At 28.8% G+C, this 20,421-nt stretch overlaps 2 protein-coding genes across 3 annotated transcripts; both read left to right on the top strand.

Moving 5' to 3' along the window:
- Positions 1-7,226: 7,226 nt before the first annotated feature.
- On the top strand, positions 7,227-9,402 carry LOC135120708 (uncharacterized). Of its 2 annotated transcripts, none has more exons than XM_064045049.1 (10): positions 7,227-7,266; positions 7,317-7,390; positions 7,442-7,535; positions 7,618-7,650; positions 8,492-8,559; positions 8,614-8,663; positions 8,909-8,972; positions 9,045-9,095; positions 9,227-9,275; positions 9,330-9,402. In XM_064045049.1, the coding sequence occupies exons 1-10, from the start codon at positions 7,236-7,238 to the stop codon at positions 9,386-9,388; spliced, it is 573 nt and encodes a 190-aa protein (XP_063901119.1). In that variant the 5' UTR covers positions 7,227-7,235; the 3' UTR covers positions 9,389-9,402. The 2 variants fall into 2 exon arrangements, with proteins under 2 accessions (XP_063901119.1, XP_063901118.1); XM_064045048.1 differs by having other exon boundaries at positions 8,489-8,559.
- Positions 9,403-18,723: 9,321 nt separating this feature from the next.
- On the top strand, positions 18,724-19,894 carry LOC135120705 (uncharacterized; the record flags this gene model as incomplete). The annotated part of the gene is made up of 1 exon (XM_064045044.1): positions 18,724-19,894. A coding segment is annotated over exon 1 (1,171 nt), but the record flags the coding sequence as incomplete, so codon positions are not given.
- Between the last annotated feature and the right edge of the window lie 527 nt (positions 19,895-20,421).

Genomic DNA, 20,421 nt, shown 5'->3' with positions numbered 1-20,421 from the left:
ATTGATCAGAGAAAAAATATTACGATGGCAATTGAGGCGCTTAAAAAAATTTTATGTAAAACCTCCCAATATTATTTGATATAAAAATTAAGCAAAAGAGATCTCGTAGACACCCACTGGGTCCCCCATACTAAAATAACTGAGTTGCTTAAAAATAAACGCAACATCCGTTTTACTGAAACACGCTATAATTATCTTAAAAACACAAGTTGAAGCTGAAAGCCAGATCCACTAGCGTCAGCGTCCCGGGCCCAATAATTATGGCATGAATCGCAGAACATTTAAAGCGGAATAATGAATGTAAATATGGTTATATAACTATAAAGATTGCTTACGGTTCTAATGAAATTGTTAAAGATGGCAGGCCCTTCAAAATAATTTTCATCAAAAATTTACGAATTCTAAGCAGAGTGACCGTGCAATCTTGCGCTTAAACTAATACACTAATACATAATTTCTAAAACTGGTAGTATTAATATTAATTTTACTATTACTATATAATAATTATTGTTAAAATTAATAAATAATATATTCTGTTAAAAGAGTTGTTTCTGAGTCCTAAATAATAATTTCACCTTTTTTTAATGCGATGTTTATCAAAGCGAAAAATCTAAGCCTCCGCAATAGGAAATCGCTAAATAGGGTACAACTTATTACTTAAAATAGTTTTTTATTTTATAATATTAAGGATGAGTCAGAGTGACGGAGAAAAAGAGTAGTTGAATCGATATTAGCATAAACTGAGCAAACTAAGGACAAAGGTGGTAATAAATTAGTACTTTATATAGTAATAAAGTATAGTAGCACTATTAACTATATTTAATTTTTATTATGTTAATTATCAATCAACCATTAGCAAAAACTCACTAGTTGGCTATAATTAAAATGATACCAACGACATAAATTTTTTTTAATACGATTTGTTATTGGCGAAACCTTATTGCCTAATATGGCTACGTTGTTATAATTTATATCAAATGAAAAAGCATGATTAATTTTTTTTAATTTTTCAGTTTAAATATTTTATTATGCATAGCTGAAGTGTAAAGGCTTCTATTATTAACTTTATCCCCAGTTCATTGAAAAAAAAAAATAGTTATGGTGTTTTGTTTGTATAAAGAGTAGAATCGTGCCTAAAATTTGTTAAGATTCTCTTTAATTTTTGCGAACATTCCATATTTTTTCTTGCACATATTAAAAATTTTTGTTTAACTATTAAAATATTTAGCTAAAATTATATAGAACAGTTTTCTAAATATCACTATTTTCTTATCTTATAAAGTCGTTTTATAAATGTTAAGAACTTAATAAAGAATTATTAGGAAAGTAAAAAATTACATAAAAAAGTTTTTAATTGCATATAAACTTTTCACGTATGCTCGTTACTAGGATTTCGGTCTTATATACTCAGTTGGTTTTAAAAAAATGAATATGAATGGTTACTAACAAATGAAATTATTCATTATTTTAAACAGTTTGAAGTTAATTTAAACCAAGAATTGTTCTTGCAAAAATATTGGTATATTCGATGTTTACTATAATATAAATTTTAAAAAATAATGAAATTTTAAAAATTTTACCGTTTCTTGCCTTTTCATACAACCAAAAACTTAAAATTTTCTTTCCTTTCTTGTTAAAAAAAAAAAATCGGTCTCTTGTTATTCTATAGATTCTTTTTTCTCTTTAAATGTATACTATAACTTTTCAAAAGTAAAATTTTTGTTGATTAAAAAATTTTTAGAGGTGAAAGCTTCTCTTACTTTTTTAATTTATTTAATTTTATTAATTTTTAAAAGACTTTAACTGTAGTTATTTTAAAAAAAAATGGTACAAGCTCTAGTCTATTCATTCAGTTTTATGCTACTGGAGAACATAAAATTTTAATGATTTAATTGTTAACATGAAGTACAGAAATCAATAATGCCTATTTTAGTTTTTTGCAAGTAAATTAAGTTAATCATTATAAAGACATTTATTTGTAATACAAAAAATTAGTTTCCTTCAAAAAAGATTATTTGACGAAATAGTGATAGCCTTAAACCTTTTCAAATTGGTTTTTTTCAAATGCCTCATAAGACAGGCGCCCGTTTTCGAGAATTGTTCGGATAACAACGTCATTGTTAGTAGTACGGAAATAAGATCTAAAATTATATAATAATATTGGTTTAATAACTACAACAATAAAACATTTCTACAATATTATACAAAAGTTCAGATTTTTCAGGTTTTTGAGGCTCCCCTTTAATGTTTCCTCTGAAACATAAAATTTGATGCTTAGCTAGGACGTCCACTATAGGGATGCTTTTATCTTCCCTCCATTTTTCTACCATACCATGTTTGCAAATTACGAAAAATTGAAGGTGTTTAACTTTATAAAAACAGCATTCTGCCTTATTTTCCGGAAACATAGCCGAAAATTAACTAATGAACCTTTTAATATTTAAAAAAAATATATACCCTCTCTAACTTAAAAAAAAATAAATTTTTATATCATAAAATGTTAACAATTTAAAGGTTAAAATTTTAACATTTTTGATGATGAAATTCTTTTTGATAAAATTTTAAGCTAATAGTGGTTAAAGCCAAGACAATTATTTAGTACTTAGAAAAACCTAACTGAATAAGTTTCGAAGTAAAGGTTATTCAACTTACTTGAATTTAATTTATATATAGATTAAAATTGAAACCTACTTTTTTACATTTTGCGGTTTTTGTGGAACGTAAATGCGTTGTTACGGAAATTCTTGGGTTAAGCTAAACTTTAACTTTCACTTATTTTTTCTTACTCAGCATTCATATATACAAAGTGGTACTTTTGAGCTTTCAGCCTCTATCTTTAGTTGTAAATGAAAGATTGCAATGTTCTACTTTTATTGAAACTTTTAAAAATTGCTAAGGGTCTAAAATTCTTAACGTTTTAGATACGATATACTTATTTGCTTGTATGAGGCCCCTTCACTATTATTGTCTGATAATTGAGACACACAAGTGAGTTAATTAACGTACTATAATTTTAATTAAAAAAAAATTTAACCTTTACTAGTTAACAGTAGGTTATAAATATTGTTATACTTATATTTATAAATAGTAATTATTTTTAGCTGTATAAGATCGCTTTTGGGTGAAGCTTAATTTATGAATTTTAAAATAAAACGTAATTTAGTCATATATAAAAAATGCAATCTTTCTTATTAAGAAGTTATCTTGAATATTATTAAAGTCATATTTAAGAAAAAGAAAAATCAATTTTTTTACACAAGGAAAGAAATCTCTTTAAAAAAATTAATTGTAGTACATAATGTTTTTAACAGTATAACTAATTCATTATTGTAATTTACTACTTGCATGATATTTTTTGGTGAAACAACAAAACTGCTAACTAAATAAAAGAGGAATTAAACATATATAACAACTATACTTATAGAAGTCCTTAAAAATTAGCATATAAGTTACTTTATCAAAAATAAAGATTTAAAAAAGGTGGAAAACTGCGTAGGAGAAGAACTTAAATCATGTTTTATTGTAAACGTTAGAATGAAAGTAAGTTAACGCCCTTTAAAATTTTTTTCGCAACACAAAGAATTACATTATAGACAAAATTACTACTTAAAACAATTTTTTAGACTTAAGACATACAATGTTAATTCAATAAAGCCAAAATATATTAAAAAAATTTACTAGGAATAATTAAAGAAACTTAGGTGTGACCCAGAAAATGAAAGTTAAATTTTCAAAACGTAAGAGTTGAAGTTAAAGTTAAATTATAACCCTCTTTAAAAGCAAATTAATAAACTTTAAAAAAATGTATGTATAAAATTAAATAAATTCGAGTAAAGATGCTATTAAAAAATTTTTTTTATTAAAAGTAACTACCTTAACTATATAGCTTAGCCTTCAAAGTTAAAAAGTAATAAATAAAATTCGCAAAAAATTTTAAAAGCAAGAAAGAGGGACACGAACAGAGAATATGTTAGGCTTCAGCTCTCTTTAGCTGAGCCAAAAAAAAAGACTACGATAAAGTACCACGCGGACACCAAAAGTGCAAGCTTAGTGTTGGTTTCTTCAAGCTTTGAATTAAGTAAATATATAGAATGAAATAGGAATAAAAAAAATAAATAAATAAATTAAGGAAACAAGATTAAAATAACCACAGAAAAATAAGGAAAAAAACAAAAGAAAAAGCGTGAGAAAAGAAATGACAAATTTGCCTAGCATTCAACAGCTCCCAGTTGATTGCATTTATGCAATAAATTATATATTTGATTAGTATTGTTTTATTAGATATATTATTTAAATTAAATCCTTATCTTTTAAGAAAATTTTATTGCTTAATACTTAGCATAAGCCATTTTCTACAAACTCGGTCTTTTACAAAATAACGCTCGTAAAAAAAAAAAATATAACGTTAAACTATACTTTTTAACTAACTATTAATCTTTCATTCGACTACGCGCACTGACTGCAATCGTCATGACAACCTTTAAGGTTAAACCATGCTTAAGACAGATGCAACAAATAAGATTATGCTCTTAGGTTTGTCGTAGTTAGTGTAACAGTAGTGGTTGGATCTATATTTTTAAAAGGTGATATAGTGACAATTTATCTTTGTAAAGGCGTATAAAGTTAATTTTATGTTTTGCCATAATAAATACAACAAAAAAAGCTTATATTCATAATTAGTTTTCACACTGTTGTGCCAGTTACACAATTATTTATGTACAAATCTTCTTGAACCACTTTTAACTTTGTAAAGCTTTATTCTTTTAAACAATTCTTCTAATCAAAAAATTGACTGTAGTCAATTTTTAACTTTCAGAGAAATGACTTCGATTAGTAAGATCTTTATTGATGAGACTAATAATAAGGTCTTTAAAAAAAGGTTGGTAAGGCTCAAAATGCTAACTATTTTTACTGTTACTTAAAATATTTGATAAAATATTTTAGCCTTGTACACAAACTATACATAAACAAAAAATATATATATAAAAATGAAAACTTAGTAGTTAAAGATTTAATAATTATATCTATATTACGTAGCGGATAACATGAATATATTACATTTTAATAATAATTACGTAACATATATATAACTACTAAAAGATCAACTTTTTTTATACCAATCGCTGATAGTAAATGGTAAAAATTTCTATAGCCAATCAGTTTTATTATAATTCGTGATATGACAAGCAATTATCAGTTAAAGATATATCGGTGAACTGCAAAGGGGGTGGAGGTGTAGTGCGTTATAAACTATATCGTATCCTTTTGTATCCCGACAGGGCGTCCCTGCTTTGTTGCGCAGCGTTTTTTATTCAAAGTCTAAGTATTTTTCTAAATTTATCATCAATAGGCTATATTAAGTTATAACCAAATCGTTCAGAGCGATTTATTTAAAGGTCAGATTACTGTAAAATAAGAAGTTACGAGGGAGTAATTAATTACAATTAAAATTTTTTTTGTATTATATATATATTTAACTATTCTTATATGAATTTTTAAGAAACGCTTGTGTAACCTTGCTTCTTTTTGATTGATTAATTACCAGTTTTGTAAAATAGTTCTCTACCCGTACAGATGACGCAGGACGGATTGTGGCGTAAATTATTTACCGAAAGAATATGTGAACGGGATAGAATGTTAGAAAAGTTAGCTTTTATAGAAAGCAGTAAGTTTTTATGTGAGTATTACTATAAATCTTAATTAACCTTAATTTATAAGATAGTGAAAAGTTTAATTCTAGAAAGTATGTGAGGAAAGTATTACAACTATTTGGTGAAGTAGTCCTTAAAGACCACTCCATAACTTTTATGTTGAGTCTATACTTTGTTGTTTTATTTATGGTTTCTACTCTATTAAAGTAAGTTGTTTTGGATTTATGGAGGGACTTACAATATAAACATACATTTATGTACTTTAAGCAATATTGACTTAACGCCGTTGCTTCAAGCAACTATTAATTGCGATTTTACAATGATTGAAACCAAGGCTTTTTGTAAAAATTGTTTGTGCAGCCGATTCGAAAAGTTGACGATTAGTAATGTCAAAGGATTTATGTGGAGTTTCTTACTGTTACTAATTTTTTAATTATCTTTAATTTTTATAAATATATGTAGTGAGTTGCCTCTCGTTAGAAAGATCCAAGAACTTGAAATTGTTAATTCAGGTTCACATTTAGTAATATTAAAAGTTTATAAGACAAACTATCAGAGATGAAGTAAAAATTAAGTGTAGGAGACAAATATATAGTTAAGTATATAGTTAAATTAATTAACAGTTGAATTGATAACTTGTTTAAAAAAACTTTCAAAGTGAGCTGTAACTGAACTAAAAAATAATTTGGTTACTTTATAGTACGAATAAGTGCTATATGAGTAATATTATATTTCAAGGAATTACTGGATACACAAACATATCCTGTCCGGTTCTTAAAGAATTGGGAATGTTAATAATTTCGATTGAGAACAATTCATTGAGCAGAACATTAATATTTTTATTTTTAAGGTCTCGTCAAATCCATATATTATTCTATTGAAATATAATATAATTTTTCTTTTAATTTTAAATCGAAGATTCGTTAGCAGTTACGCGAGTAATACTTCATATTATATATATAAGAAACTGTTTAATTTCTTATTACTTTAAAAAGAAAGTTTTGATTTCATCTTAGCATTATCATGAACGGCCAAGCAAGATTTTAATCTATATTGATTCTTATTTCAGTTTTCCTGGCGTCGAAGTTATAGAAATTCTTCGGATTAAAGGATTTCACTCCGAACTAATGAAGTCATTAAATTTTAACTCACTTAATTATATAAAACATATGAATATTATCGGATCCACTTTTGAGTATTTATATATACTATATAATATAAAAAAATTTTATTACTATTTTTTAATAACTTCCACTTTTTAAGGGATGTAAATTTGACTTCCATAAAAAATGCGAATACGATTTCAATTTCAGACTCGAGTATTTCAAATTTATACGCCTCGGCTTTAGAAAATTTAGAGAAACTAAACTTTGACAGAATACGATCTAAGGGTAATATAAGTCTTCAAATGCCCCAATTACGGATGTGCGATACTTTATCGATTACCAATTCCAAAGGAAATTTGACTATTGATAGGATATAAATTTAATAGAAATGAATAAATTTTAAACAGGGCTTAAAAAAGTGGCTCTTCCGAAGCTTAAAAAAGTGAGAAGTCTTTATGTAGACCAAACAACCTTTACAATGGGAAATATACAGATGTCCAATCTAAATTGTTAGCCCAATTTATGGCAGTAACGACAGTTTAGTAAATTTTAATTACAGCTGTAGAAATTATTCAAATAACAAATACTAAAAATCTTCATACTATCAACCTTCCAAAGACTCAAGCTATAGAAGTATTTATAAATTTTTAAATAGTTATTATTTTCATTATGTATATTTTATAGCGAGTTAACATAATAAACACAATTGGGCTTCATAATTTCAGCTCTAACGCAAAAACTGTTCGTCATGCTACTTTTTTGCATAATACGGATTTGAGTAATTTATGTAACGCTCTTACTTTTCCATTTTTACTATCAATTTTTATTGTTTTTAATTATTTTAAACTTTAATATAATAGAAGGTATAGAGCTTTTACAACTGAAATTTTCAGGTATATTAACATTACAATTATAGTATTATTTGATAATATATATTTTTTAATTTAAAATTTGTGAAATTATATAAGATACTATAAGTTATAATTAAGATTATTACACTTTTATTTACTACTATCTAAAAAAGCTACATAATACAACAAAGTTCAACTTAGCTGAAACGCCTGTATATTTATTTATACTTTAGTAATTCCTAACTATAAATTATTTAGATAAGTATGAAAATTTTAAAGTAATATAAGCTAATAAAGATGATAGTTATTAATTTTGATAACTATTATACTTTAAAAAGCCGGAATAATTGGAAAAGTCAACATAATAAATCGATAATAAATTAGTTTGGAAAAATATATTTTAACACTAATTTAATAAAAATAATTTGTTTTAAAATGTTTAAGAATATATAATAATTATTTTATAAAAAATTTTTTATTCTTAATTATTATATTATAGAAAACTGTATAAAATTAAAAGGTCAACTAACTAACTAAATCAGCAATAAATTAGTTTAAAAAAGTATAAATATATATAATTAATTAATAATCTATATAAATAATTAGTATTAAAAATTATGAAAAAGTATAATTATTATTTTTGTCTAAATAATAACTGTAAATAATTTTAATTTCCACTACATATAACAACCTCTATAAAATCAAAACTCAACGAATTTGAAACGGTTGTTTACTTGGTTATATAATAGAATTTTAATAACTGATTAGTTCTAAAAAGTATAAAACTATATATTTTCTATTATTTTAAAAAAATAGAAAATTTGTATAAAACCAAGAAGTCAACGTAATTAAATCGGCTGTTTTCTTATTTATGTTATAGTAGTTTCCTTGAGGCATAATATTGCTTTAAAGTCTTTAAAGCTACAGTCTTTGGAATCGGGAGGGGTTATGGTTTTCTTAATTTTAATGTAACTTTTGTACGCAATTTAAATGAATTTCTTATAGATAAAAAACTGCAAAAACTTAAATAAAGTTTCCGTGCCAAAGTTTAAAAGGTATATTATATATAATTATTATTATTATAAAAATAAATATATTTATTACTCTTATAAATAATAATTATAATGATTATAATAATTAATTAAAAATATTATAAAAATTTAATTAATTACTTTAATAAATAATAATTATAATAATAATAAATTAAAAATATAAAATAATTAATATATTTAATACGTATATATAGTAATAATAATAAAGTAAAAATTTTATAATATGTATTTTTATTACTATATTTTAGAGGTCATCTTACGCTGATTGGCAATCCACAATTGTCTGCTATAATAACGAAAAGAAACAAATCTGTGAGCTATTATACTCAATAATTAGTAATAAAAAGAAAGATGTAATTATTATACATATAATAATAATAATAGCGCACGACGTTAATGGTATCCAACTGCTCAAAATTAAACGGAACTGAAATTGTAAGTATATCATTTTATAGTTATTGTAAATATAACGTAAATGAGGATTCCCTTTAGAAAATAGTCTTAATTTCATTTTTCTATAAAAATTTATTTTTTTCTTAAGCTAATTAATAAAAACGTCTTTTAAGGATGTACAATTAAATGAGGCCCGGAATCACTGTAAAAGTTCAAATTCTTGTGAGCTTTGTTGTTCCCAGTTGTACAAATTTTACTAAAAATTCAATTTTTTAGCGAGTTTGTTTCACTTAATAACTTGTGCGATGATTAAAAATTTAGTCAACAGCCAGTAATGCCATAAGATGAAAAGAAAAACAATTTTATTAATATACGATATAATAAAAAAAAAACAGTTCCTTATTATTATAATATTTATTTTATTGATTTATCGTTTTGACATACTACAGTCGTTATAATGGAAGAAAAGCATTGAGGTGGGCGGCCCCCTTTACAAAGGCCTTTCTGATCGTCTCTCATAACATAAAGTTAGCGATGTTTTTGTAACTTTGGCGTTAACAATTTTTTTTTTCCTGAAATTTAAAACATCATTATCATCTGGTAAATGTTCTAAAGTCGTTACAATACTCGTTTTCTTAAATTTAAACAAAAAATGTTTAGGTCGTTAATATTTTTGTAATATGCGTGTATATAGTTTAAAGCGTTAATTTTTATATTGGTGGGTGTTCTTCCTTGAGAATAAGTCATTTTTATCGCCCTAAAAGAGGTTCTAAAAAAAAATTTGCATGAAGTAGTTGAAAATTTCGCAGAAAGCAAGATGTGTCTGTAAACCTATAAAGAGATTGTTTTGAAAAATCTGATGTCTGTTTATAGGCAAAAAAGTCGAGCAGTAAAACCATGAGGCAGATGAGTAGCTTATAACAGGTATGAACAGTTTTATATATGAGAAGTTTGTTATTAATATACAAATGGCTTCTTTTGCATATAAAGGATATAAAGCAGAAGATATACTCAATTTTTTAACAAGATAATTAATATGAGGCTTCTAGGTAAGTCTAGAGTTAATAACTACACCAAGGTATTTTATTTGCTTGCACCAAGGAAATCTGTTTGCGATAGCTTTAGGGCTTTAAAATTTTACTCTTTTTTTCCTTTTCTTATGATCAACGCAAGGCATTCGGTAGAGTTCATCGAAAATTTTCACTTTGCAAATCATTTTCAAGTGTATAAAGATAGGCCTACAAATATTTAATAGCTAGTGCAAGTTGATTTTAACAACAATACAATGCAGTGCCGTCAGCGTATGGAGCTCTGTCGGTAGGAGGGGAATGTGGAATGCACAAAGAGAGAAAAAGAAAGATGACAGTGGGAGAGCTTTAAGGGACTTCTGCTTTAAGGATCCTATGGCGGACAACTCTTCTCCTATTCGTACAACAATGATCTATTGCAAAGCATTATATACAGTACGCGCATAAGGTATTTTGTCAACTTGTATATAATTAATTTATAAATGAGTCCTCCATACCGTACTGTATCAACGCTTTTTTAATATCTAAATACAATAACTGTTGATTTTCTTGTAATTAAACAACAGAAAAAGTCACAAGGATGGTAAAACACTGTCCTATTTTTAAATTTTATCTCTTATATTGAACAAAACTATGCCTAAAAGGCGGCAACCCCTTGAAGCTAATGAAGTTATCTTCTATATTTTTTTGTGCGAATGTTAATTTTATTTCGGTACATTAACCACCAAATAAAGCATAAAGTTGCGTAGACTTGATTATCATAATTAAAAATCCTTCTTAGGTACCTGCAGTGGATGATTTTATTGCGCACATCCTCCATGGAATAGTAAAACCGAAAATGAGGTAGTCCGCTATTTAGAGAGATATGCGTTACAGAACCATTTGACTGTAATAGGTTATGAATCCAAATGGGCATTAAGGACAGACAATATTTAGCCTTACACAAAAATATATCCTTTAGCTTCAACGTCCACGCCATGGCATTAACGAGAACTTCGGATATGCTCGGCATAGTCGTTTTAAAGACAACTGCCAGCCAGTACTGATCGGCGAGCTGAATGAGCTCTCATTGGATCATCTATACGTCTTATTAAGATCAGGTGAGGGCGAAACTACGGCAAAACTCTGAACCGGATGTTCACGGGCAGGACTAAATTTACAGCTGCGGTTAAAGCATCGCTTTCCTTCAAACCGTCTCTCCCCCTCCTTTCCCCTATTAGAAGATGCGATTGATAGTTTGAGGACACACCGACGATTGCTCATAACGCGACAGCAAGCCACGAGCTTGCGTATTGACTAAAATGCCCGGTTGAAAAGAGCTGGCGACTTCACAACGGTGGCTGGGAGGCGAAACTGTAGCAGCTGACGAAGATATGGCGACGCCCTTTGCCGGTTACCTTGAAGTTTAGTGCGTTCCTTTAACTTGGGCTACCTTAGGGAAGAAGACGAAGGCATTATATGGCAAGCCTCCTTAATTGATAGCAACGAACTTCTAAACCGAGTATAGCTGTTGCGATCACTGTTATACTTCTGCACTTTCACGACGGAAAGCACGCGATCCCAACGGCAATACTAATGAAATGTTAAAAAAGTTGCCGGTGTTGGTTAAGGAAACCATCTTTCCAGTTTTGCAACTTCTGAAATGTCTCTTAACTTCTTCCTAACACAATCAAAATACAGCAACTGTCGTGATGCTACTTAAATCTGAACTAAAGGTGTCTAAGTAGTGAAGAGTTTGCAAATAAAAAGCTTTTTTTCAGGAACAAAGATCTTAGGCTATTAGCGAGTATCGTGCCATTAGCCTAATTTTAGTAGAAAGTAAAATAGTGGAGAATGTTTTACTACACCGACGGGAAGTTTAAATAAACGCACAAACTGCTTTTGGATTTTAATTAAAAGAAATCCCCGGTGTCGTTTTCTCGAAGTAGGCCTTCGACCGCGTATAGCACGATGGTTTTTTTTTACACAAATTACGGGCACTGGGTACGCTAGCCCTCCACGAGGTAATAACGTCGTTTCTTTGCGTACGCATCTTCTTAGTGAAGGTCGGGACCGCGCCATCGCCATACCATCCACCAACAGCTGCTGTTCCACAGAGCTCCTTGCTCTCACCACGGCTCTTCAAAGCTAAGGAAATTGCTAAAGTGGTAGCGAATGTAGATGTTAACTATGGTAAAAATGATGAAAAATTGTTACTTTAGTAGAACAAAATAATGAACTAACAATCTAAAAAGGTTAGTTCACGGGAAATGCTCTACTTATTCAATGAAACCTCAACCAACATTTATCTAAAGTTGTAAATTGCTCACGCATGGTTCGTCAAGAAGGTTAATATTAGGAGCCAAGGCTGGGCCTTGTTAGGGTGGTTTTCAGTTAGACAGATTGCCAGCTGACCGAGTAAAGTCTAAGTTAGTAGCCCTAGTCAGAGGTGTTTATTGTTTAATTCTCCGGATTACCTTGAGCTTAAACTCATTTAAAGAGCCATTGCTTCGGTAGCGAAGCGTGAGCTACAGCATTATTATAGCTTCAAGTAAGTTAAAAAGTCTAAAAATCGCTGTCCAGACCTATCGACCACTCGTTTACCCCCATGCGCTTCGCGCCTAGTGACTTAGAGTAAAATTTTACCCTACTGAATCCTGCTGTGTAGCTCACGCGCACGTTGCTTGTTTTGTATACAATCCAGAGAACTGATAGCCTACTTGAAAGTTTCTACTAGATTCTACAAAAAAAGTAGCGGGTTACTATGGACGAAAGCTTTTGACTAAGCTAACAGTCAGCTGTACTGCCTGTCGCAACTACACTCTAACCAACAAGTCAGCAGATCCATTATTGTAAACATTGGCTTTGAGGGGAGTTTTAGCACCTACGATAACTTTATCTAAAGTTGCTAAAACTCACCTTTTTTTCGCCAAATACTAAACTTGTGTTAAAATTGTATTAAAGTTGAATTTAATTGTTAGCTGGCACCATTGTATTTCGAGAGAAAATTTAAGGTGAAAAAGCTCTTGGCGAATTGCACTTAGGCTCCCTCTTAGGCTTATAAGTTTGGCTCACATCCTTCTTAGCTGTACAACTAATCAAAATTTTAAAGCGCTAATAAATTATACTTAAATTAGAGAAATTTATCTAATTTAAGTTAAATTCTTGTCTTCCCCTAGATAGAAGTAATCTTGGTTTTCTAACTTTGGCAATAGTTAAAATGGAGTTTTTGCTACCTCTTTATGAATCTCCTTCGTGTTGAGCCACAGCATCACCATAACTTCAAGGGTGGTGAACTGTACTCTGAACAATTGCTTCGCTAGTGAAGCGTGAGTTACAGCATCACTATAACTCCCAGCGTACCTTAATCTAGTACATAATACACCACGCGCTTTTTAGTCATAGTAATTAAACTAATAAAAAAGTACCACTGCGATACTAATAAGCTGACTGCCATTCTACAGACTCACTCTTCTAGCTATACAAAGGCTTCAGGAATCCTCTCAAGGTTAACGCAAGGTACTATGAAGGGTTACTAGACACTACTGAGTTTTTAGGTTATTGGACTCAGCATCCAATCCTTCCTTGGACTAACACAAAGGCGGATAGTTATGTGTTCACACCAAGCAGTTCGGTGGGGGCTAACATACAGCTATCCCCGAGGGGCAATTTTATCGACCAATTAGCTTGGAGCTTAGGGAAACACCGCTGAATGGCCTAAAGACCGATATAGTAACCCTCTTGAGTCGAAAGGTTCCGTGACTTTAGCAAAAATTATATAAAGTATGCTAAAGGTATTAGCTCTGGATTTGCATTAAATTCGTTGAAACAAACAACTGGAGACTCTGAATATGGTTTTCTAGCTTTGTCGAAAAAATTATCAGTTATCTTTTGCACCTACGTGAGCGCGGACTCAGGCGCGAAAAGTTAAAAGCAGCGCAGTGCTCGTGACATTACACTTCCTATAAATCCTTACATCCTCATCGATTACAACGCCAATTAATACTACATTTTACGCTTTAATAGCTGGAAACATTTGCCAACTAGTGCTGGCATTAATGGAAAGAAAAGCAAAGTAAATTCTCATCAAAAGAAAGCACTGCACTACCCCTCCTCTAACCTTGGTTAATATCTCCTAGGACTGGCCAAGTATTTGGACGTCAACATAAGCGACTAGTAACAACATGTACAATTTCTGCGGTTAAGATTACAGAGCTGTGACTTAAATGCTTTATCACTGGTTGTGTGCGAAGAATACATTGAACCCTGCACTATAAACATCGCTTATAAAAGTATGCGTGCGCCCTATAAAGGCCTAACATCGGCAGCTTGAACATATTGTTGGTAATATCCCAGGTAGTGGCTGTAAGGAGCGTAAATATATGTATAGGGTAAAAATATGTATAATATTTATTAGATATTGTATAACATGCATTAGAACTGCATATACTGATCGCGATGAGGCGAAAGCATGGAAAAATATATTATATTATCATAATTTCGTAATAAAAAATGTTAAATTACACGTAAAGTACGGCACCTAAAAAATATATTTAATTCGGTTTTTTAATATTTTCGAAATCGTTGTTATTTAATATTAAAAATTTTAATAGTAGAACATAACTTCGGCAATTCCTTCTAGCGCTTAAAATTATTCACGATAATTTAGGAAGAGCGAAGGCCTTTGCTAAATATCAAGCTAGTCAGTATAAACCTTTTGAAACTAAATAGGTGCACGAAAGAGGAAGGAGACTTATTTATGAAAGACACTCTTAAATATAAATATCTTCGGGTTTTTACCGTTGACATCTGTGCTAACTCAATTGTTTCTAATCTCAACAGTAGAAAAATGGTGTGTGTATTATATTTTAAATAGAGCAACGAAATTACTGAAACCTTTTCGAAAAAATAATTAATTTATTGAAATTCCAGGTTTTTTTTTAGTCTTATAAAGTAGCTAAAATATGGGTTTAAAAGTTTTTCTTACTTATGATGAGTATCTATTGTCCTATCAGTTTACTATTTTTTCTTAAAAAAGTATCAAGTAATAATTTTTATTAAATGAGGATTTTATTAAACCTCAACTTAATATCCATTGTCCTACTAGTTTGTTATTCTCTCCAGTTAAATAGTGATAACAATAAATTAAGACTTTTTTTGTATATAAACATATATAAATAAACCACTAAACATTTAAGATTTAAATTATAGCCTATCTTTTACTTATTTATAATATGAAATAAAATAAAAAAAACATTTAGATATATGCGTAATAAGGATAAAATTTACTCTTAAATTGTTTAAAAATTGTGCTTACTGGCTTAACCAACTGCCACGTCTCCTTTAGATTAATTACACTTGTTAGAAAAACTTACAAAACTTATGGTATATAAAAAACTTATGGGAAAGTTAAAGAAAATAGAAATTATAGAGAAGACAAAAAAGAAGCTTAAAACTATGAAATTTCAAATCCTCTCATCCATCAATTCAGCTTCAGCTTTTCTAGTTGTTTAAATTTTTCTCAGTTTTTGTAAATTCATTAATGTTATTAAGATGAGTTTAATTCGCTGCGAAAGATCATTAGCGTAAGCAGCTTATAAATAAATTTCTTTTGCGCCTCTCAGAATTATTAAAGAAATTTATAATATTAAATAAACTTTAGTATATTTAAGGAGTTACTGAATTTGTTAATTTCGAAATGTACAAAAGCTTATTTTTTTTAAATTGATTTTATTTTAGTTAGTATATAAAAGGCGCCAACAAAATCTAGTATTACAATATATTTAAAATTACTCCATGGTAAATAACAAAGGATTTTCGGATTGGCTGAGCGGGCGAGAGTAGCGTTGACGAACATAAGCAAACAAAAAACGTTTATTTTTTTGATTTAAAAAAATTTTTAATTAAGTTTTTTTTGCGATAGATGGAAGGAGTTATTATTGCAGTAATCCAGATTCGAAAAGGCCCCGTAAAGCTAATAATATAATCATTTAAGAAAAACTACTAATTTACTATACATTTTTTTAAAAACCTTGTAATAATGAAAGTTAATATAAAATCAGGCCGAAGCTGCAAATCAAAATTTAAATGTTCCTTAAAAATATCTTCTATCATTTTAAAAAAATTGGAGGCCTTAATTTTTCATAATAAGTACTAAAGTGGCTAAGTAACAAGATAAAAGTTTTATTACCGCGCTCATATTCTTAATCCAATTTTCAATGCCCAGTCCAAATTTTATGGACGCATAAATACAACCAAAAGTAAAAAGGTATAACAAACTATAAGTTTCTTTCAGATGGATAATATTTATTAATAAAAATATTTAAATAGGATACCACTATTTAGCTTACCCAAAGCGGTTACACTGTAAACTTTAAAAAGTTGCTTTATACCAAATCGTTTACAAGAATCCTCCGAATTCGACGCGCTTAAATTTAAGTTCTTATTGAGTATCCTACGAAGTTTAGCTGTTATTCTTAATATAACATGAGTGAAATTTTCTTAACTACTGTACCTATAACACTTGCTATGACACTGAATTAATGTATCAGAATATTTTATCTCATTACAGTTTTTCAGTTTTCTTGTTACTAAATAAAAGCAACCAAAACTCTTTAAAGGTACGTGAAATTTCTTAGTGCACATCGCAATCATCTTTTTTAAAAGAAAAGGAGTCAAGCAATAAAGTTTTTGAATTTATTAAAAGCTTGTAAATGTTAAGCAAGGTTTTACATTAATTAGTACTAAAAGAGCTACAAACTTTGAAATATTAATAGCGAGCCCCAATTAACTCTTTGCCCTTTCTCTTGGCTTAACATGGTTTCGTTTAGTAAACTACTCAGCAAACGTTATGGAAGACCAGGTTGACTAAACTGGTAATGAAAATGCTTGGCGGTATAGCAGTATATCAGATGTTTAAAAATATATATATAACAAAAATAATAATACAAGAAAAATTTTCTGTTGTTAATAAAGTGTGAATATATAATTTGACAAATATTTTTGTATACTTTCAGTATTTTAAGTTATGTTTTAAAAATAAATTATTATTAAATATTTTATTAGTAGTTAATTAGGATTATAGCTCTACATAACTGATTTTTTATTACAAAAGGTCACTAGTAATAATTTGATTTTAGGTAAGTAAAAACAATAAATAACTATATGCATGGAAAAATGCTTATCACGAAAAACTTCATTCGTTTTATATGCTGCTGCGCGTGGTACATAAATTAGTTAAAATTATAATAAGAACCTGAACTTTTATAATAAATTCTTACTTCATTATATTTCTTTGATTGTGTCGTTTTAAAAATTTCCCCTTGTTTTATATAAGCTTCTTATATAGTGTGGTTTAAAATTGTCAAAATACTTTAATGCCCTGTGTTCTACGTATAAGGCGTTTACAATATTCTCAGAACAAGTCTATGTGATGTAATAGTATTAATAAAAATAAGTTTCCATTCTATAAAACATTTATATTGCTAATTAAGTCTCCTTTCTGTTACTTATCTTAATATATATACTAATGCACTTGTTTATTACCTTCTTTCCTTTGACTTTTCGTTTTCAAGCAACTTAAATTCCTAATTTAAAACTATAAGTTTTTAGTTTTTTACTTATATTATTCTTTCGTTACCATACTAAATATTAAATCAAAATAAGATTTTATACTTATTCTTTAAAGTTGTTCTCCCTGTGAAAAAAAAGTTACAGTTGTCTATTGACTCAAATAGCTGTCTCTACCTTCATAGTAATTTGTTTTATTCTATAACTTAGTTATTAACAAATCTAAGAGTTTCAAATTAAACTATTTACTAAAAATTTTTTTTTTATGTGACAATTTAAAAGTTAACATTTAAGACTTATAACAAATACTTTGTCACTTCGTTGCTTTCATCTAATAGTTTAAGCTTTACGATAATAAAACTTTTACTTAAGTGTTTAATTAATAAAAGTTCATACAAGTAAAAAATATAATTTAAATCTGGCGTAAAGCGAAAATTTTACCAATACCAATTTTTATAACTACGATTTTTTTAATATTTCGAAAATTAAGTATCTTACTACTGTTTTTTGTTTTCGATTTAATAAAGATTCCAAAAAATCGTCTTTATTTACTGTACAAAGGCCTCAGAGTTTAATAAAGGTTCTTTTTTCTTTGACATAAATATAATTTTGTTTTAATGTATGTCCCTAAACAAACCTATAAAATATTTAGTACCTTCCAAATAATACTATTTAGCCAGCGACGAAAACGGCCGAGTTTTTTAAAGATTTTAAAAAAAAACTTTTTCCACTATAATTTAAAAACAATAGTAGTAACGTGATAATAGTATTAACAAAAAAAATTGGTATTAAGGTAAGGTTAAATACGATATGTGGTAATTAGACTTGAATTAAAGCCAGTGAAATTACAATTATCGTAAAAATAAGCGTTCAGAAAAAAATGAATGTAAGTCTACAAATTAAAATTCTAAGAGACCGTAGTTTCCCTTTAAAACGGGCTAAAAAAATAAAAATAAGGTGCTATATTTTTACTTATTTTGCAAGTCTTATTTAACCCTGTATTTAGAAAATAAATTTGTTCACGTGCAGCTACCCACTCTCTTGAAATTTAAGCTTTTTGTAATAATTAAAGCCGGCAATAGACTAAGGCCGTCATGGGCATTTCATGTGAAGTTAAAAAAAGTATAAATGGTGAACATAATGATTCTCAATCTTTAGGCAATAAGAAATACAGGAAGGATAAGCCTTGGGACACCGAAGGGATTGATCACTGGAAAATCACGCCATGGACAGAAGAAGATAGTAAATATCCTTTGCTTGAAGAATCTTCGTTTGCAACTTTATTTCCAAAATACAGAGAAAAATATTTAAGAGAAGTATGGCCTGCTGTTACTGCGGCGCTGAAACCATACGGTATATTATGTGAGCTTGACTTGGTGGAAGGGAGCATGACAGTTAGAACAAGTAGGAAAACTTTTGACCCTTTTATCATTCTTAAAGCCAGAGACCTTATAAAGTTATTAGCTCGTTCCGTCCCTTTCCAAAATGCTGTGAAAATTTTAAATGATGATTACGCTTGTGATATAATTAAGATTGGTAATATTGTGGGAAACAAAGAAAGATTTGTTAAACGACGGCAGCGTCTCCTCGGTCCATCAGGCTCTACTTTAAAGGCCATTGAACTGCTGACTAACTGTTATGTACTAATCCAGGGAAACACTGTATCAAGTATCGGATCTTATCAAGGATTAAAGCAAGTTCGACGAATTGTAGAAGATTGTATGAGGAATATCCATCCTATATATAACATTAAGGCGTTAATGATTAAACGTGAACTTGCCAAGGATCCTAATTTAAAAAATGAAAATTGGGATAGATTTCTTCCAAAATTTAAGAAGAAGAACGTTACTTCTAAGAAAAAAAACTCTAAAAAGAACAATAATACTATAACAGAAAAGAAGAAATATTCGCCGTTTCCACCAGCTCCGACCTTAAGTAAGGTGGACTTGCAACTAGAGAGCGGAGAATACTTTATGCGTGAGGAAGAAAGAAAAAAAGCTAAAATTTTAGCTAAGAAAAATAAACAACTGGAGAAAATTAAAGAAAAGAAAGAAGAACGCGAACGAGTTTTTCAGCCGCCAGAAACAATGGATGTTCAGAAAAAGTATAACAAAGAATTTAAAATAGCCCAAGCTGAACTCGCTTCAGAAATTAACGTGAAGGAAGTGGTTGAAAATTTAAAGAAAAAAGAAACAGTAAAGCGGGATAAAGGTTCTTTAAACGGTGATGAATATATTATAAAAAATCCAAGTTCCACAGTTAAAGGTAAAAAAAGGAAAACAGCTAAATAAAGTATTCAATAGCCTTAGTTATACTTAACTTTTTTATAAAGAAAACTTGCGAAACAATAATACTGGTTTTAGTTAATACTAAAAACGTTTAATTTAAGTAAAAATTTAAAATTGGTTTTATGTAGTTTACAGTTGGTTTTAATTTGTTATAAACGTTAGTGGCTTTTTATAGACATATTAAAAGTAATATAAGTTAGAAAGTGTTTATTTATAAAAAACAAGTTGTGAGCAATGTTTCGTGAAATGTAAGTGTTTATGTTTATTTTCTAGGAGGTGTGGGCGGATTTATTTGCTGCAAGTAATTAAAAGATTTAATCTTTTTTTCACTGGGCTTCAGTATCTTAATGAAAAAAATAAGTAATTAAATTTTACCTTTTATATATTTACCAAAAAAAGTTGCTTATTAAAATAATGTATACATAAAAGTTTAAAAAAAGATCAACGGGCTGGCGCACCAACTCTGCGGTCCAAATAACGTGAGTAGTATTTTAAATAAAAAAC

This window comes from Zophobas morio, unplaced genomic scaffold, assembly GCF_036711695.1.
Source record: "Zophobas morio isolate AGI-343-1 ecotype UQ-CSIRO unplaced genomic scaffold, CSIRO_AGI_Zmor_V1 ptg000412l, whole genome shotgun sequence".
NCBI classification, from domain to species: Eukaryota; Metazoa; Arthropoda; class Insecta; order Coleoptera; family Tenebrionidae; genus Zophobas; species Zophobas morio.
Note: the sequence above shows the minus strand (reverse complement) of the source record. Positions and strands in the feature narration are given on the sequence as shown.